The 20,407-nt window shown below is 48.5% G+C and overlaps 1 protein-coding gene across 1 annotated transcript in view; it reads left to right on the top strand.

The window, feature by feature from the left end:
- The first annotated feature begins 613 nt into the window (after nt 1-613).
- Nucleotides 614-20,407, top strand: part of TBC1D8B (TBC1 domain family member 8B) — an 88,292-nt gene continuing 68,498 nt past the window's right edge. Inside the window, exons 1-5 of the mRNA XM_073543622.1 lie at nt 614-1,335; nt 9,103-9,213; nt 10,567-10,685; nt 11,901-12,126; nt 15,285-15,525. Of these exons, the coding sequence (XP_073399723.1) occupies nt 1,209-1,335; nt 9,103-9,213; nt 10,567-10,685; nt 11,901-12,126; nt 15,285-15,525 (824 nt within the window). The 5' untranslated portion in view covers nt 614-1,208. The remainder of the gene's footprint in view (nt 1,336-9,102; nt 9,214-10,566; nt 10,686-11,900; nt 12,127-15,284; nt 15,526-20,407) is intronic.

Below are 20,407 nucleotides of genomic sequence, written 5' to 3'. Positions count from 1 at the left end.
TAGCTCAGACGGGAGACGTTGCAGTGCTATTCCTCTCTCACTAGCTCAGACAGGAGACGTTGCAGTGCTATTCCTCTCTCACTAGCTCAGACAGGAGACGTTGCAGTGCTATTCTTCTCCCACTAGCTCAGACAGGAGACGTTGCAGTGCTATTCTTCTCCCACTAGCTCAGACAGGAGACGTTGCAGTGCTATTCCTCTCTCACTAGCTCAGACAGGAGACATTGCAGTGCTATTCTTCTTCCACCAGCTCAGACAAGAGACATTGCAGTACTATTCTTCCCCCACAGCTGAGAGAAATTGCAGTGCTATTCTTCTCCCACTAGCTCAGATGGGAGACGTTGCAGTGCTATTCCTCTCTCACTAGCTCAGACAGGAGACGTTGCAGTGCTATTCTTCTCCCACTAGCTCAGATGGGAGACGTTGCAGTGCTATTCTTCTCCCACTAGCTCAGACAGGAGACGTTGCAGTGCTATTCCTCTCTCACTAGCTCAGACAGGAGAAATGGCAGTGCTATTCTTCTCCCACTAGCTCAGACAGGAGACGTTGCAGTGTTATTCTTCTCCCACTAGCTCAGACAGGAGACGTTGCAGTGCTATTCTTCTCCCACCACCTAAATACTGGGCTAAGATGAATACTGACAGCTTTGACATTAAGGCCCGTTGTTCGCCCACAATTGGGTATGTGGTACTGGCAATGAGGATTTCATCATGGATAAAAGTTGGAATCCCACTTTAGTAAGTTTGTCCATCCCGATATTGTCCAATCAGAGCTCAGTTTTAATTTTCTAAACTTTACTGAAAAAATGAATCCTGGATTCTAATAAGTTGCTATGGGCAACCGTGTCACCTTGCTTTAAGGTGACCTCTGAAAAGAGCAGGGAGTGCTAAACTGCAGCAGGCCTCCCCGCACCAGTGTCCAGAGGCACACCCGGGGACAGCAGAGACAGCCATCCTCAGGTCAACACAGCTATGCCCCTTCTCTGACGAGATCTCTCCTCCAAGCCCACTTGTCCCCTCAGGCTCTAGGCTGGCGTGGTGCATTCTGGGACTTGTAGTCTTGGTCACGCCCTGCTTCCGTTGTCCACAGCTGCCCTGAGAACTACAACTCCCGTCGCATGCTCCGGGCTCCTGTGTCTTGGCAGGTTCGTTGCTTACGTGTCTGCGGAGCCCAGGATGGGGAGGAAGATGTGACACCGGTACCGACAAGATGTGGCTGAGACCGGAGGAAGTGCTGCTGAAGAACGCCCTGAAGCTGTGGGTGACGGAGGTCTCCAACCCGTACTTCGTGCTGCAGAGGAGAAGGGGCTATGGAGAGGAAGGCGGGGGGCTGACAGGTACCCGACCGGCGGCACAGACCCTGCACAGTGCTAGCCAATGTATGGCGTGAGAGCGGCCTCAGGGGCACGACTATGACGCCCAGCATGACAGGTGACAGGCTGTCAGCCATCTGTAGCTATCGGGGCATGCTGGGTGTTGTAGTTTCACAACAGTGTGCAGGGCATGCTGGGTATTGTAGTTTCACAACAGTGTGCAGGGCGTGCTGGGGATTGTAGTTTCACAGCAGTGTGCAGGGCGTGCTGGGGATTGTAGTTTCACAGCAGTGTGCAGGGCATGCTGGGTATTGTAGTTTCACAGCAGTGTGCAGGGCATGCTGGGTATTGTAGTTTCACAGCAGTGTGCAGGGCATGCTGGGTATTGTAGTTTCACAGCAGTGTGCAGGGCGTGCTGGGTATTGTAGTTTCACAGCAGTGTGCAGGGCGTGCTGGGTATTGTGGTTTCACAGCAGTGTGCAGGGCGTGCTGGGTATTGTGGTTTCACAGCAGTGTGCAGGGCGTGCTGGGTATTGTGGTTTCACAGCAGTGTGCAGGGCGTGCTGGGTATTGTGGTTTCACAGCAGTGTGCAGGGCGTGCTGGGTATTGTGGTTTCACAGCAGTGTGCAGGGCGTGCTGGGTATTGTGGTTTCACAGCAGTGTGCAGGGCGTGCTGGGTATTGTGGTTTCACAGCAGTGTGCAGGGCGTGCTGGGTATTGTGGTTTCACAGCAGTGTGCAGGGCGTGCTGGGTATTGTGGTTTCACAGCAGTGTGCAGGGCGTGCTGGGTATTGTGGTTTCACAGCAGTGTGCAGGGCGTGCTGGGTATTGTGGTTTCACAGCAGTGTGCAGGGCGTGCTGGGTATTGTGGTTTCACAGCAGTGTGCAGGGCGTGCTGGGTATTGTGGTTTCACAGCAGTGTGCAGGGCGTGCTGGGTATTGTGGTTTCACAGCAGTGTGCAGGGCGTGCTGGGTATTGTGGTTTCACAGCAGTGTGCAGGGCGTGCTGGGTATTGTGGTTTCACAGCAGTGTGCAGGGCGTGCTGGGTATTGTGGTTTCACAGCAGTGTGCAGGGCGTGCTGGGTATTGTGGTTTCACAGCAGTGTGCAGGGCGTGCTGGGTATTGTGGTTTCACAGCAGTGTGCAGGGCGTGCTGGGTATTGTGGTTTCACAGCAGTGTGCAGGGCGTGCTGGGTATTGTGGTTTCACAGCAGTGTGCAGGGCGTGCTGGGTATTGTGGTTTCACAGCAGTGTGCAGGGCGTGCTGGGTATTGTGGTTTCACAGCAGTGTGCAGGGCGTGCTGGGTATTGTGGTTTCACAGCAGTGTGCAGGGCGTGCTGGGTATTGTGGTTTCACAGCAGTGTGCAGGGCGTGCTGGGTATTGTGGTTTCACAGCAGTGTGCAGGGCGTGCTGGGTATTGTGGTTTCACAGCAGTGTGCAGGGCGTGCTGGGTATTGTGGTTTCACAGCAGTGTGCAGGGCGTGCTGGGTATTGTGGTTTCACAGCAGTGTGCAGGGCGTGCTGGGTATTGTGGTTTCACAGCAGTGTGCAGGGCGTGCTGGGTATTGTGGTTTCACAGCAGTGTGCAGGGCGTGCTGGGTATTGTGGTTTCACAGCAGTGTGCAGGGCGTGCTGGGTATTGTGGTTTCACAGCAGTGTGCAGGGCGTGCTGGGTATTGTGGTTTCACAGCAGTGTGCAGGGCGTGCTGGGTATTGTGGTTTCACAGCAGTGTGCAGGGCGTGCTGGGTATTGTGGTTTCACAGCAGTGTGCAGGGCGTGCTGGGTATTGTGGTTTCACAGCAGTGTGCAGGGCGTGCTGGGTATTGTGGTTTCACAGCAGTGTGCAGGGCGTGCTGGGTATTTGTGGTTTCACAGCAGTGTGCAGGGCGTGCTGGGTATTTGTGGTTTCACAGCAGTGTGCAGGGCGTGCTGGGTATTTGTGGTTTCACAGCAGTGTGCAGGGCGTGCTGGGTATTTGTGGTTTCACAGCAGTGTGCAGGGCGTGCTGGGTATTGTGGTTTCACAGCAGTGTGCAGGGCGTGCTGGGTATTGTGGTTTCACAGCAGTGTGCAGGGCGTGCTGGGTATTGTAGTTTCACAGCAGTGTGCAGGGCGTGCTGGGTATTGTAGTTTCACAGCAGTGTGCAGGGCGTGCTGGGTATTGTAGTTTCACAGCAGTGTGCAGGGCGTGCTGGGTATTGTAGTTTCACAGCAGTGTGCAGGGCGTGCTGGGTATTGTAGTTTCACAGCAGTGTGCAGGGCGTGCTGGGTATTGTGGTTTCACAGCAGTGTGCAGGGCGTGCTGGGTATTGTGGTTTCACAGCAGTGTGCAGGGCGTGCTGGGTATTGTGGTTTCACAGCAGTGAGCAGGGCGTGCTGGGTATTGTGGTTTCACAGCAGTGAGCAGGGCGTGCTGGGTATTGTGGTTTCACAGCAGTGTGCAGGGCGTGCTGGGTATTGTGGTTTCACAGCAGTGTGCAGGGCGTGCTGGGTATTGTGGTTTCACAGCAGTGTGCAGGGCGTGCTGGGTATTGTGGTTTCACAGCAGTGTGTAGGGCGTGCTGGGTATTGTGGTTTCACAGCAGTGTGTAGGGCGTGCTGGGTATTGTGGTTTCACAGCAGTGAGCAGGGCATGCTGGGTATTGTGGTTTCACAGCAGTGTGCAGGGCATGCTGGGTATTGTGGTTTCACAGCAGTGTGCAGGGCATGCTGGGTATTGTAGTTTCACAGCAGTGTGCAGGGCATGCTAGGTATTGTGGTTTCACAGCAGTGTGCAGGGCATGCTGGGTATTGTGGTTTCACAGCAGTGTGTAGGGCATGCTGGGTATTGTGGTTTCACAGCAGTGAGCAGGGCATGCTGGTTATTTTGGTTTCACAGCAGGTGCATCACAAGTTGCACACCGTTGTACTGATAGGTGCATGATGAGCAGTTCAGATGATGGGAGGGTGCAGGACTTACAAGTGCCAGTATCAGAATGACTGACAGCTTGTGGCCATGTCCCCCCTCAGACGCCATATACTGAATGATCCCACTGGAAAGCTGCAGTCTTTATCTGCTGCTGATCATGAGACCCCCTCCAGAGCTGTATTCCCAATTCTGCCACTTTCTAGGGCCGACCTTTTTCTGAGATGTTTGATTTCCTCCTGTGTGATTCTGAGCCTTCTTTCCTACCACCTGTAGAGGTGCAGTGTGAGTCCCAGATGTCTGCAGGAGCTGTGTGCTCTGATGTTCTGGGGATCTCCAGTGTAATGGGGACAAGTCTGCTGGCATAAGTAGCATGCGTGCCATTCTTGTAGGTTTTCTCCTCTTCTTCCTGCTTGGCATGGGACTGGGGTTGTGCAGGACTGGATGTAGAGTGCTCGATTTTCGTTTCACTCAAGCAAATCGTCACTGTGGTTGTGAAGTGACAAGAAATGGGGGCCCCTGTTCTCCTGATCAGCGGAGGTCCCAGCGGAAGGACTTCCTGCACTCCGACATTTATAACATATCTTGTGGATAGTTGGCAAAAGTCCGTTTTGTAGAAATCCTTTTAAAGAGGACCCGTTGCCTTTCCTGTCATGTCTGTTTAGTAAATATGCGTATTTTTTATATATGAAACGATGCTCTGGGATTGTTACTACATCTCCTTGCTGTCCTGTTCCTCTCTTATTGTTCCTAACAAATTCTAAATATACAACTGGGTGTGACTGAGGGGGGATAGGCCAGAATCCGTGTGCACATCAGTCACTGCAGGGACTATTCCTACATTTCTAGGGAGAAGAACAACCAGAGAGAGTAATGAGAAAAGGCTAGAGTGTATACAAGTATGTACTGACCCTCACATGGCAGGAGAGGGGACAGGTCCTCCCCAATGCTGAGCTGTCATCAGACCACTGGGAATCAATGCTTGCCTGATTTAGAAGCGGATGCTCATTAACATCAATGATCTTTGGATTCATATTTGGATCTCAGCTTCATGGAATAAGATGGAGGAGACGATGAGTAATGGCTGTTGCTGGAAGGACTTGTAAATAGTTAATGGACTGCAGCTATTGTCACTAGTATTGAGCGTTACTATGTGTTTGTGTTGTCTGTACAGTGGCAATTTTCAGTTTGTAACATTTTTCTTTCTTTTTCTTTTAGTGTAAACATGATTAGGTCCCCACAAATTCGTTATTTCTGGTGATCTTCTTCCTTGGCTTCATGGTTAAAATGTATTATTGAAAATACCATTTTTTCTTTTTAAATTGAATATTTTTGTCTCTCCTCCTCATCCTATTAATGATCTTAAATACGCCTTTTTACTGACCTTAGAAATATAGAATCGCATCCCCGAACTTTTGAGGATGTGGCAGGTGTCGGCTGTACACTATAACTGGCGCCCTGCTGCTTTGGCCACCATCGATGTTGACACCTATAATAATAGTGGCATTTAGATGGTTAACAGAAAGAGGGGGCTTCCACTTTAATTCCATTGGCACCCAGAGACCGCAATTGTGTAATCCTGATGGTTGCCATGGCAATACAAGGCCACATAATGGCTGCAATGTCTACCAGCTATGGTGGTCAGTGAGGATATTTGCAGCATTTTAGTGGGAAAAATATAATTTCTACAAATCTATGTGCTCTTTTTAATTGCTCTTGAAACAATTTATCTAAAACCTGTCATTTGATTCATGCTGCTTGCACCACATGCAACATGAATCAGGGCCTGGCTGGGTGACTGAGGCCCCTGATGGCTTACACGTACCTCAATACAGTTGACTGACAGGTCTCTCCTTTTGTATACACATAGGATAGACTTCACAACCAACATTACATGGCTGTATTCACACTGTCAAGCTTTCATGCTGCTGGTGAGATCAGCAGGAATCCAATGACAAGTTCTTTAAAGCCCCTGTAGGGTAGGTGGAGACAAGTGTATTTATGGTCCAGTTTTTTCCATGGACAGAGACTGTCCTAGGAAAATATCGCTCCATGCCTGAGTTTTATCCAATATTTTGATCACACTTGGCCATGCAAGTCAATGAGTGCGTGAGAAACATCGGACTGCACTCGGATGGCATCTGAGTGAAGTCCAGTTTCTCACAGAATGTAGAAGAACCTCATCCACAACTACCACAAAAGACTTCAAGCTGTCATTGAGGTTAGAGGGGGCAATACACAGTATTAAGAAATGGGGTATGTAAACTTTTGATCAGGGTGATTTGGATGTTTTGGATTGTCATTATGATTAAGAGAAAGCACAGTAGTTTGACAATAAATGGCTTCACCCAACCACTAACATGAGGAGAAAAAGTTTTGGTGTTATCATTCATATTCTCTGAAAAAAGGCCAAGAAAGCAAAAATTCTGCCAGGGTATGTAAACTTTTGAGCACAACTGTATGTAGCTGGCATGTGTCCTGAGGTCACACACAGTCTGCTACAGATGCATTATTCTTGTGGGAGATCCTGGTCCCTGTGTGCGGCAGTGTCTGTGCATGGGCCCTTATTACAGCACAGGTGACTGGCAGCTGATATTATGGGAATCCGGGGCTGCCAACCTTGTTGATGCAGTAACGGTAGTGCTCATGCAGTGCAGAAATCTCCAGTGATCAATGTTGGCTGTGATCTTCCAGGGAAGTCTTGGGATTGGTAACTATAAGTGCTCCATAACTGTATTGCTTTGTCACTTGGCAGAGCGGGCGCTTTGTTGTTATTGATGGGTTCTGGGGGCGGCTGATATTGGAGACACAGTCTGACAATGTTGTGTCTGCAAAGCCGCTGAAACAGTGGGGAAGTAGCGTGCCTTGGCAGACGTCAGCGCCAGCTTTTCCACTGGCATTTCTTCATCGCTTCCTACGTGAGTCATGTACAGTAAATAACCTATTCTGTGCTGCACAAATGACAGCATCGGGAAATCGCCCCTGCTTTAGAGGGCCGTTTGTATGTAATGAATGTCATATCGCGGGGATATGCCATCATTGTGGACCTCTGAGCCCCTACCGATCCTGAGAGTGAAGGGGGTGCAACACTAGTGTAGTGCAGTGCCCCCTTGTAAATCTCCCTTTCCCTGCTGTCCAGGGAACTGCTGCCAACCTCATTCACGTACAGGAAAATGAGCTGTTAGACATATTGACTCATAAAATATTAATGGATTTTTAGCTTCTTTTTTTTTTTCACCGTCTCTAAAAATTCAAACGCTCCATTCTCAGTAATGGAGGAACGGACTGGCCATATAAAGGTATTCCTGGACTTGTCTCAGACAGAGCTATGTGTGCATATACGATAGTTTAGGGGGGTGAAATCCTGCTGACAGATTCCCGTTAAGCACAATTGTGCTCCATTGAGATAAATGAAGGTTATCAAAACCTACAAATGCTCCCTGTCCTGGGCCTCCATAAATCCAGTTCGGTGCGGAGGAAGAGTGCATGTCCTTCCATATCTGCATGTAGGGCCCAAACCCAGCGTTCTCGTGACCGATCTGCAGGGCAGAGAACCGCTGAGCGTGCCTCTCTGGGTAACTTGGTTTGGGCAGATGTTAACTAGTTACCCATGCATTAAAATGGACATTAATGGGAGAAGAAAGAATCAATGCAGTAAGGATGTGCACACCTAATAAATCAATAAGTATATCATTTTATTAATACAAAAAGGACACACATAAGACTAATAAAATCACTTAGAAACATTCGAGAATACAAAAACCATACCCCTGCCCAAATAGTATATAACCAACTAGTACAACAAGTATAATAATAATAATAATAATCAAAGGCAACCAATAACCAGATTCCGTCTACCCTCAGTGAGCTCAAATAACCATGCACTGGAGGAAGAGGTCGCATGAATGCAGTGCCCATTGGCGAGCAATAAGGGTATGAAGAATTGCTATAGGGCAAATACCTAAATAATTAAAGATGCATTAAAATGGGCGCACTGCAATTACTTTACTTTGAAAATATATTTGCTTAACGGACCTTTAAACCACCCCTACTACTGAGATAAAAAATGCATTATTCTCTATTACAGCCATGAAAGGGGTATCGTTGGTGAGAACAGTGAGGGGCTTCAGTAGGGGTATAATTACTGTATACTTGTGCCTCTCCCTGTTTATAAAAATTGTGAGATTTAACCCAGCCTATTCCAACACGTATTTTTTTTTTTTTTTTTTTTATGAAGGAGGTGCAGGAGCAATTACTGTAGACCTTTTGCTATGGAAAAGTGATGAGCGCCCGAGCATGCTTAGATAACACCTTATCCCAGCACGTTCGCTCATCACTGCTATGGAGTCCTATGATTTGTATGCGTTCCCTGACTGTGACCACTGGTTAGCACAGTTCTGACTTTATCTTCTGAAGTTTTCCATAGTCCTGTGAACGATTCTTATTTTTTTAGCTGTAATGGCCGTAGATATTAGCAGGTGGAGAGCTCCTCGCTCTGTTACCCTGCAGGGGACAGAAAGATGAGTAGACGTGAATGAATAATTCAGCTGGTTGCAGTAACCTGAGCTCACTTGCTTCCTTATGCACTATAGGTTTTAGCTGAAAGGTCAATTTATCGTTTTATTTTTGTAAGTTAGAAAGACATCCGGTACTTTAATGTAAATTAGCTAGGTCTGGTGAAATCCCAGCCAGATGCACTTGCTGTACCCCTGCTGCGCCTTTCCCCATTTCTTTCAAATAGATGTTAAAAGATCCCCCAAAAAATAATGCATAGCTGTGGAAATGTCGCTTCTTTATAAATCTTCCCAGGAAGGGGGCAGGTTTAGCTTGATGCCAGAAGAATAAGAGAATTTAACGCTCCTGTTTGTCCTTCGCTCTTCAGGTCTTCTTGTGGGAACTCTTGATGCGGTTTTGGATTCGACTGCTAAGGTGGCCCCATTCAGGATCCTCCACCAAACCCCGGAGTCTCAGGTGTACTGGTCCATCGCTTGTGGTGAGTAACGGAATGAATGTTACCTGGGACACACCGTAAGGCCACGGTCAGTATTTACCTCAGTGTTTGATCAGTATTTTACCTCAGTGTTTGGTCAGTATTTTACCTCAGTGTTTGGTCGGTATTTTACCTCAGTGTTTGGTCAGTATTTTACCTCAGCATTTGGTGAGTATTTTACCTCAGTATTTGTAAGTCAAAACCAGGAGTGGATGATAAATCCAGAAGTGGTGACAGGTTTCTATTATACTTTACTCTGTTTGTTCCATTCCTGCTTTGGGCTTACAAATACTGAGGTAAAATACTCACCAAATACTGAGGTAAAATACTTGATCGTGGCCTAAATCTAGGTAAATCACAGGGAGCTGGCATGAAGGCTACCCAGCCTGCTCACTGATAAGCCACCGTGTGAAGGTGTATGCACATTCTAAGGGCTATGTTCACACATGGCGTTTTAGCTGTGCCTTTTATTTTCTGCAGGAAAAACTTTGCAAAAAGCCGTGCACTTCTGCATTTTCTCTGCGTTTTAACTTGTTTTAGAATGTGTGGCAAATGCTGCAAAACGCTGAAAGAATTGACACACTGCAGATAAAAAAAAAAACGCAAGGAAAAAGTGAAGCGTGAGTAAGAGTTTGTTTTTTTAAAATCTTATTCACTTTGCTGGCACACTCAAACACTGCTAAAAAGGCTTGTGTGAACATACTCTTAGCTGTTGACCACATGCGCGTCTTGCCGACTGCTTTCTCTCCCATCTGCCCGATAGACCTGAAAGGTCAGCTTATGTTAGCGATCATGTGCTCTCTACGGGGAGCGCAGGGTGAGCCGTGACCAGGCATGTCATGAGATTGGGCGCTTGAATTCTCTACTTGATTCTTTTCGCCCCCAATTTTATCTACCAGGGGCCCCATCCATAAGACAGCTGGTCCAGCTAAAACTTGACGTTTTTGCTGCCTGTGAAGTAAAAGTGTGCGTGGTGTGGCACAAGGCTTTGTCATCTTCATTCGCAGTGTGCCCCCGTGTTCTGCGACCAGCCACGCTATAATGCTGGTCTTCTTGGTGTGTATTGGAGACTTGTCAGCCTCTGTTCCTACATTCGTGTGTGGGTGGGCTCCACTGGGATGGCATACCGTATAGCCGCAGGGATGCTCGTGTTCATCTCGTCTCTAGTCTCATTATGGCATGCTGTTCACTTCACTTTCCTTCACAGCGTATCTGTTTACAGCACATAATCTGTGGAGCTTCTTTGGTGTCACACAGAGAAACCTAACACAAAGCATTGCTGCGAACCTTCCAAATCTGCCTGACCGCAGCGATCGTTTCCTCCTTTATTTACAATAACCGCGTTTGTTTTCTTAGGAGCCAGCAGGGACGAGATATTGCAACACTGGCAATGGCTGGAGAAGAACGTCTTGAAGACATTGCCCGTTTTAGACTCAAGTGATGACATTACCAGCTTTGTTCAAGGCAAAATTAGGGTAGGTCCTTTTTTTTTTCTATAGAAGTTGTATTTTCATGACAAAAATCAAAAAGGCCATCGAAGGCTTCCTGCCTGTAAGTGGAGAACAGAATAACATAGGATTCAGAACCTGGGCATTAGCAGGGTATTTCTTAGGCTAGTTTCACATTTGCGTTTCAGGGCGCAGCGACGGCCTGCGCACGGCCGCCGCTAAGCCCCACCCCCTGCCGCGCCTCCTCCGGTAGCTCCGCCTACTGGCGCATGACGCTGCATGCGTCCTGCGTCCCCTATCTTTGTCACTGGGGACGCAGGCCGTGCGCAGTATGCGTTTGGCGGTGCATGCGTCCTTTTGACGGTGCGCCGACCAGCGCCAAACGCAACCTATTGCAATTTGGTTGCGCTCGGCGCACCGTCAAAGGGACACATGCGCCGCCAAACGCATACTGCGCACGGCCTGCGTCCCCAGTGATAAATATAGGGGATGCATGCAGCGTCATGCGCCAGTAGGCAGAGCTACCGGAGGAGGCGCGGCAGGGGGCGGGGATTAGCGGCGGCCGTGCGCAAGCCGTCGCTGCGCCCTGAAACGCAACTGTGAAACTAGCCTAAGACTGAAAGTTATCACTTATTCTTAGGATGGGGAAGAACTGACTGATTTCTGGTGGTCCGACCACTGGGAACTCCAGCGATCCTGAGAAAGCCCAATGTGTCTGGAGTGGAGGCCAAGTGCGACCCTTTTGGGGTGTCCCTTTTCAGGAAAAACTGGTTCACAGATACAGTTTAAAAAAAACAAAAGCAAAAAGACAACGCTCTTCTCACCGTCCTCAGGACCACTGCTGAGTCTTCACCACTGCTCTGGGTGTCTAATATTGGCCTGCAGCTCATATTTCGACCAGAACAACAGCCAATGAGAAAGCTCAGGGCCTCCGCCAGAATGTCCCACTCAGAGCTGCTGCACTCACTGATTGGCTACCGCGATATCGGCATGACGTCAGTGCTGCAGCCGATATCTGAAACTGAGAGCAGCGGTGGACCGGGGGATTAATGTGATTAAAAGGTGGTATATTTTTTTATTTTTCTACAAACTGTAACCTGACACCAGGATTTTTTTTGAAGGGGGACAACCCAGTATTAGGGACATAATAGGTAGTGTAGGATCTTCTACACTTTCCTACCATTGAGATGCTGCTTGTCCTATGATAAATTGTCTGAGCTCATCTGATCACTTCTCTTTAAGGGTCTCATTGCTGAAGAAGGGAAAAGCTTATTTGTGAAAGAAGAGGATCCTGAAAAGTTTCGTGAAGCTCTCCTGAAGTTTGAGAAATGCTTTGGTCTGCCTGACCAGGAGAAGCTGGTGACCTACTACTCCTGCAGTTACTGGAGGGGCAGAGTTCCTTGCCAGGGTTGGCTATATCTCAGCACAAACTTTTTAAGCTTCTATTCGTTTCTTTTGGGCTCAGAGTGTAAGTTTCTAAAATCCAAATTCTACATAATGTTGATTAGTTTTATAACTGTTTTGTGAGTTTCACTATTTTATACAAAGGCCTGCATTTATCGTTTTGCTAGTTCCTTGTCAACCCTACATGCCCTCATGGTTCCCTGCATCACCTGATTGTTCAGGAAGCAAATTATAGTTAGCGCATTATCAGATGCCTTCAGATTGTATAGGAAGAAGGACTTATACACAGGTCTTTCATGGAAGAGAGATGACGCAGAATGGGGCTCAGGTATGGTCACTGGATGCATGCATGAGCAATGTAGAATAGTATTCACCTGGAAAAGCAATATGTCATTGGAAAATGACCTAATACATCCATCCTACACAACTTGTGTTGAATGTACTTTTTGATTCCTGTCTGTGTTTTAACTTAAGAGGTTCGAATATGCTTATTTTTTGCACAGTAAAATCCTTGAAGTACTATACGTCTCAAAATTGCTTGTAGCGCTTATAGCAGCAGCGCTTATGAGTCTATTTTAAATCCTATAGTCGTTTAAATGTATTTAAAAAAATAAATTCTTCTGTACTAGTTTTTATTTTAGTTTTCATATCACTATTTATGTTTAAAGGGATTGTCCACTACTCTGATAACCGTTTCTCAATCTGTATGTTTCCCTTTTGGTGTTGGAACTGGCTATCCTGGGGCATGCAGCCAATCAGTGCTGGCTACACTATCCCCTCTTATGGATAAATTAGACATCTGGAGGGAAAGAGAGAGCAAACACAGCTCTGACTTCTGCAGGTGTCCGTTATGTCCGATGGCGAGGAGACTGAAGCCAGTGCTGATTGGCTGCAGACCCCGGCATAGAAAACCTACAAAAGACAAAATGAAAAAAACCTTGCTATAATTAAATAAGTAAAAAGCAAAAGTGCATTTAAATCATACAGAGTTCTTTTTTTTTTTTTTTTTTTTTTTTTATAGACCCCGGCATAGCCAGTGCCGACACCACTGGAACAGTGTCGGCACCAGAGGTGAGTGTAGGTGTTATTATATTACTGAGAGGGAAACCTAGAGATTGAGAAAGGGATGTCGGGTAATAAACAACCTCTTTTAAGAAAAAAGAGTTACATTTTTTACACTTGCCATTAGGCTTGACATAGCAGCAATGCACTGGACTCATGTCCTACTGAATTGTATTGAAGCATCTTATGAGCATGCTCTTATCAGAACATTATGAACAGAGAGGGAGCAGGTGAGCTGTGACATCACCTATTGTGAATGGTGGATTCTGTATTGCCTACATTTTATTGCTTACCCTTTCAGCAATCTCATTGTCCTCACTGATGCGATTAAAATAAAAAGGGTGCTATACAAAAGAGGATGTATATGAGTCCAGTATTAGGCCTAGTGGCCAGTATGATGATTGCTTGATTTCAATTTTTTAATATACTGATATGGAAAATTGAAAAAAAAGGCATCAAAAATTTTTTTACATTTAACTTAAAACAGTATTTAAACAATTGATCGTTTTCTGATGACACATTGTATTTAAAAGTGAATCCTGATATAACAGGACCTTGTTCACACTTGTCAGTGATCGCAGCCAATCGCCATTCTGTGTGATCTCCTATTATCATTGAGGGATCCTTCAACCATGGTATTGTTCCTCTTTTCCATATAGGAACACTGTCATGTCATATAAGCAATGAAGGACTTGTGGATGATGAAAGTAGTAACCCCTGTCAATCTGTCAGTTGTTGGGTCAGGAGAGGACATGGAACCCCAGTGATCTGATAATAAGAGCTCTCATAATGGCTGCATTCTGGTCTATAATCTCCATTAGTTTTAGGCTTGTTCCTAGGTTTCAGTAGTGTAGAAACATGGACTGAACAAAAATAAGAGCAACAAGCATTTACTATCAAAGGAATTGCCAGCGATCCTGACCTGTCCCTGAGACGTGAGGATTATGATCCTGGTAACAGATACCCTTAATCCCCTATAGTGACACTACTTGTTGGCAGTGATTCTGGATATAGAGTAATACCAGTGGTTGTATGATCGGATGTAATGACGTAAAGCCCCACATATACTTTTGATTGCTTTCGGCTGAATGATGGTTCAGCTGGTCATTCCGGTGCCAGCCATCTTGCCCAACTCTGCCGAGCGCTCCTGTGCTCTCTATGAGGCAGCTTCTATCGGACATCTGTGGGGGCGGCTCGTCTATAGAGAACAAAAGGGATGGCTGTTAGACATTGGACATACTGGATCCTAATCTCCCCGTCACCTATCGGGACCCCCATACACTTGCAGCCAAACCCATTTATATCGGCAGGTTCAGCTGATATTATTGTGATGTGTATGAGGCATTTACATAAAGATTTCACTGTATGAATTTAGATAATATAGATGTGTGATGTTACATAATAATGTAGATGTGTGATGTTTGATGGTGTACGTGTGTGATGTTTGATGATGTACATGTGTGATGCTAGATGATGGTGTACATGTGTGATGCTAGATGATGATGGTGTACATGTGTGATGCTAGATGATGACGATGTTCGTGTGTGATGCTAGATGATGACTGTGTACATATGTGATGCTAGATGATGACGATGTTCGTGTGTGATGATGTATGATGGTGTACGTGTGTGATGCTAGATGATGACGATGTACATGTGTGATGCTAAATGATGACGATGTTCGTGTGTGATGCTATATGATGGTGTACGTGTGTGATGCTAGATGATGACGATGTACATGTGTGATGCTACATGATGTTCGTGTGTGATGCTATATGATGGTGTACGTGTGTGATGCTATATGATGGTGTACGTGTGTGATGCTATATAATGGTGTACGTGTGTGATGCTAGATGATGACGATGTACATGTGTGATGCTAGATGATTGTGTACATGTGTGATGCTAGATGATGATGACGATGTTCGTGTGTGATGCTATACGATGGTGTACGTGTGTGATGCTAGATGATGGTGGTGTACATATGTGATGCTAGATGATGATGTACATGTGTGATGCTAGATGATGACGATGTTCGTGTGTGATGCTAGATGATGGTGTACATGTGTGATGCTAGATGATTACGGTGTGCGAAGCTAGATAACTGAGTTAATATATGATGCTGATGTTTTAATAATTTGAATTTTCCTTTTTTTTGCTAGTTAAGCTCATCATCTCGTGGGATGAGATCTCGAGACTGGAGAAGACGTCCACCGTTCTCCTCACAGAGAGCATACATGTTTTGTCTCGAGGGGAAGACCATTACTTCTCAATGCTTTTGCACATTAATGAGACTTTCCTGTTGATGGAGCAGCTTGCAGGATATGCTATTAAGAGACTTTTCGATAAAGAGACCTTTGAAAATGATCCAATATTAAATGATCCTCAGCAAATCACAAAGAGGTAAGCACCCGACGTTCGTTGGCTGTTTCATCCTTTCCATGCGTCTTTTTCTAATATTTCTCGTTCGTCTTATTGGGGGACACAGAGACCATGGGTGTATGCTGCTGCCACTAGGAGGCTGACACTATGCACAAAAAAAGGCTAGCTCCTCCTCCGCAGTGTACACCCCACCGAGCGGCAGGGAATTCCTCAGTTTAGCTTAGTGTCAGTAGGAGGTGGACACGGGTCTTTCTTAGACCCTTATCTACCTCAATGTGCGTCGTTTTTTCTTTCAGGTTATCCGGAGGGATACAGAGTGAAGAGTCACATCTGTAGTCCCACAAAGAGACTATGAGTACGGCGTGTACTGCCACCCCGTATCCTCATAGGTCTCTACAGCAATACCAAGAGCCCCCTAACACGGATGTGTGTCAGGCGATCCAGATGGTCCTCGTTCCCCGTCTCCCACCCACTCGCTTTCCAGAGCCTGTCGGTCGGATGAGGCGCGGATACTCTTCTACAGGAATGACAACACACGCTGGATGAAGGTACCTTTATTCACAGGTTACATCAGAGACGGATCAGGCAGGGTAAGTATGAGGCCCCGAGTCCCATTCACCTCAGCAGCTCCAGTCACGGATCCTTCTGGAGCGGTCGCTGTGGCAGTGCTGCGGGGCCTCCGTGCCGCCCCACGCTGACAGGTGGCCGCCACATCTAATCCAGGCCCCGGCTTCATCTTGGGCCTTGTCCTGCGTCGCGGCCACGCCCCCCGCCTTCTTTCTCCGGCGGGCTTTCCTCCCGCCCACTTTAAGCCCGCCCACTGCCTTCTCCCCTCACTCTAGGTCTCCCTGAGGCGGCGCTGTCTCCACCCACTCCCAGTCTGGCTATTCCATAGGATGGCACCATTTTTAGCATTGGCGGATAGCCCCGCCCATCTTCTTCCTCGGTCTCTGCAGGGAAGCGCGCGCTTCCTGCTCTGTTCTCAGGCTGCCGCCATTTTCGCAGCCTGTCAGTCGGACGCTGTCCTATCTGCCGTGCCCCCTGCAGGCCCAGACGAGCCGTGCACCTTCATTTGCTGGAAGCTGCGACAGGACACCGGACCGTGAGTAGCTCTGCGACTGCAGACTGACACCCTCCTCTGCCTCCTGTGCCCCAACCTTCCGGCACTGCTTCAGTGACTGTCCGTCAGTATGTCTAATTTTAAGTCTGACCGCTCTCGTCCTCCTGCCTCCTCTTGCACCTTAGTCAAGTACTTTGCATGCTCTTCTTGCAATCGCAAACTTCCCTCAGGTCAGTCCACTCCCCTCTGCCTAGACTGCAGCAATCTGATTCAGCCCGACGCCGTCCAGGAGCCATCTACTGCTCCATGCGAGAGTGAACCCCCCATTCCTAGCTGGACTTCGTCTCTATCACAATCAGTGGCAGACCTCACCAAGGTGTCTCAGTCCCTAGTAGCCGTTCTCGATAAGTTGCCCCTGGACACTTCTGCAGGGTCCAGCAGGTCTCAAGAGATTCCATTTGAGCCAGCCAGTGTTAGTTGCAAAAGACCCAGGCAGGATCTCCAGCCGGAATCCTTTCCTTGTCCCATCTCACCGCATAGTCCTTCTCAGCAGCCTCCCTCCCGGGCCTCCTCTCCCGAGTCAGGTGAAGCGTTCTCGGACAGGTCATCTGAGGGGATTTTAGAGCTGGATTCGGACCAGGATGCGAATATGAAGGTTACGGTGCAGGACCTCATTGCAGCGATTCACCATACCTTCGACATTGCTGACTCTCCTGCGAAATCCTCAGATCAGGAGGTTTCGTTCAGACGGGCGGAAACACCCTCCAGGGTATTTCCTTTCCATTCCGAGTTTGGAAAGATTTTTACCAAGGAAAGAGAAGATCCGACCAGACGCTTTCAAAGAGGAAAGCGTCTCGGCGTGCTGTACCCGTTTGCCAAAGAGCTCACTGACAACTGGTCTGCTTCTCCCTCGGTGGACCCACCCGTGTCCAGACTTTCTAATAACACGTTTCTCCCGCTTTCAGGTGTGGCGTCTTTTAAAGGATGCTAATGATAGGATTATAGAATCCCTAGCAAAGTCTGCATTCGAAGCGGCTTCAGCGGCGGTATGTCCAATCTTTGCTTCATCTTGGGCAGCAAAGGCCATAGCTACTTGGGCAGAGGATCTTCGTAAGGGCATCCTAGATAAAGAACAACCAGAGCGGTTGGCCGATCTCGCCAATCAGATCTCCCATACGGGGGATTATCTGCTTTCTGCTTCTTTGATGCCGCATCCTGCGCGGTTCAGGCGTCAAGCAACGTAGTGGCAATCTGACGTACGATTTGGCTCAAGGCCTGGCAGGCGGACTTGTCTTCTAAGAAGTCTCATACTAATCTGCCTTTTCAGGGAGTGCGCCTCTTTGGATCCCAATTGGATCAGATTATTAAGGACGCCACCGGAGGCACGAGTTCCCTCCTCCCTCAGTTGAAGCCTCGCAGACCCCCACTAAGGCGTCAGTTTCGTCCCTTTCGGGCTTTCCGCCGTTTCAATACGGCGGAGAACCCTTCCAACCAACAGAGACTGCAGGCACGTCAGGATAGAAAGAAAGTTTCCTTCAGACCCACCCCTCCTGGCGATCACACTCTTCCCAGGGCAGACCATCCAGATCCAGATCTGGACGGTCCACATCAGCATGACTATCGTCGGACTTCCGAGGGTCCCTTCCAGTTGGGAGGTCGACTCTTCTTCAGGGACGTCTGGCTGGCCTCCGTGGAGGACGCATGGGTCAGGGAGGTTGTATCGTCAGGATACAAGATAGAGTTGGTTTCTCGTCCGCGAGATCGTTTCTTCGAATCCCGCCCTCCAAAAGATCCAGCCTTGATCCCGGGGTTCTTTACAGCCATCACCTCTCTCCTCAGTTCCGGGGTGATTGTGCCCGTTCCCGAGGCGGAGCGTTTCACAGGGTTTCATTCGAACCTCTTTGTGGTGCCGAAAAAAGACGGGGCGGTCCGACCAATCTTGGATCTCAAGCTACTCAACAAAAGAGTCCGCCTCCGCCACTTCCGGATGGAGTCGGTTCGTTCGGTAATCGCTTCCATGGAGGAGCAGGAATTCATGTGTTCAATAGACATCCAAGATGCCGATCTACATGTTCCCATATTCTCCGGACATCAGAAGTTCCTGCGGTTTGCGATTCGCCAGGAACATTACCAGTTCGTCGCGCTGCCCTTCGGTCTCGCCACCGCACCCAGAGTCTTCACGAAGATCATGGCTGCGTTGATGGCCTTGTTGAGGATCAGAGGTCTCGTCCTTTTTCCGTACCTCGATGACATTCTGATCAAAGCTTCCTCTTTTCAACAGGCTCGCCCAAGTCTGACGGTCGTCTTAGACACTCTTTCCAATTTCGGGTGGATCGTCAACAGGAAAAAGTCCTGTCTGGTTCCTACTCAGCGGCTTGTGTTTCTGGGCCTACTGTTCGACACTCGTCGGGCAAGGGTCTTTCTCCCACAAGAGAAGATTCTTTCCCTGCAGCAGGATGTACGATCGCTGGAGATCACACGATTTCCGTCCCTCCGAACAACCATGAGGGTCCTGGGAAAGATGGTGGCGGCGATAAAGGCAGTTCCCTTTGCCCAATTTCACGCCAGACCTCTCCAACACGCCATCCTGTCGAGGTGGAACAGGTCGGCTCTGTCCCTGGATCGTCCTGTTCGTCTTTCACACCGGATCAAATGGTCACTCAACTGGTGGTTGACGTCACCTCTCATTTCCTTGGGACGGTCTTTTCTTCCCATTCACTGGCAGATTGTAACAACGGATGCCAGCCTCCTCGGCTGGGGGGCAGTGTTCCGCAATCACACTGTTCAGGGTCAATGGTCATCTCAGGAATCAGCTCTGCCGATCAACGTCCTAGAGATACGAGCGATTCATCTGGCTCTCGTTCACTGGGAGAAGCTCCTCAGGGGCCTGCCTGTCCGGATTCAGGCAGACAATGCCACAGCGGTGGCATATGTCAACCGCTAAGGAGGGACACGGAGTGTCTCAGCCCTAGCAGAAGTGTCCAAGATTCTTCATTGGGCAGAGGTTTCCGTGCCGACAATTTCTGCGGTACACATTCCCGGCGTAGACAACTGGGCCACCGATTTTCTCAGCCGCGAGGGTCTCGCGGCGGGAGAGTGGTCCCTACATCCGGAGGTGTTTCATCTGCTCTGCCGTCGATGGGGAACCCCGGACGTAGATCTGCTGGCGTCTCGCCTCAACAGGAAAGTCCCACAGTTTGTATCCAAGTCTCGAGACCCTATGGCAGTGGGCGCCGACGCTCTGGCCGTTCCTTGGTCGCAGTTCCAACTCCCCTACCTGTTTCCTCCCCTGCCTCTTCTTCCCAAACTGTTGAAGAAGATCAAAGCAGAAGGAATCCCAGTCATTCTCATCGCCCTGAATTGGCCCAGAAGGTCTTGGTTCGCGGACATTGTCAATCTTCTCGCGGACGCCCCCTGGAAGCTTCCAGACAGGGCAGATCTGCTGTCTCAAGGCCCGATTTGCCACCCCAATTCTCGGTCGCTCAATTTAACGGCATGGCTGTTGAGACCGAGGTTTTGAAACGGGCAGGATTTTCCGATCGAGTAATTCATAACAAGATCTGAGCCAGAAAGCCATCATCTTCCAAAAGTAATTACCGTGTCTGGCAGGCCTATTTCACTTGGTGCGAGGCCAATGACATCGCGCCCATGTGCTTTTCGCTCCCTTCGGTTCTGGCGTTTCTTCAGGCAGGTCTGGATGCGGGGCTTGCCCTCAGCTCTTTGAAGGGTCAGGTTTCGGCGCTGTCCATTTTATTTCAAAAGACGTTGGCCTCCCGTCCTCAGGTCAAGACCTTTCTTCAAGGCGTGGCTCACACGGCTCCTCCGTTCCGAGCGCCCGTAGAT

Source organism: Dendrobates tinctorius, unplaced genomic scaffold (assembly GCF_039654945.1).
Source record: "Dendrobates tinctorius isolate UK_male_01 unplaced genomic scaffold, ASM3965494v1 ptg000133l, whole genome shotgun sequence".
NCBI classification, from domain to species: domain Eukaryota; kingdom Metazoa; phylum Chordata; class Amphibia; order Anura; family Dendrobatidae; genus Dendrobates; species Dendrobates tinctorius.
This window is presented reverse-complemented; position numbering and strand designations above follow the sequence as displayed.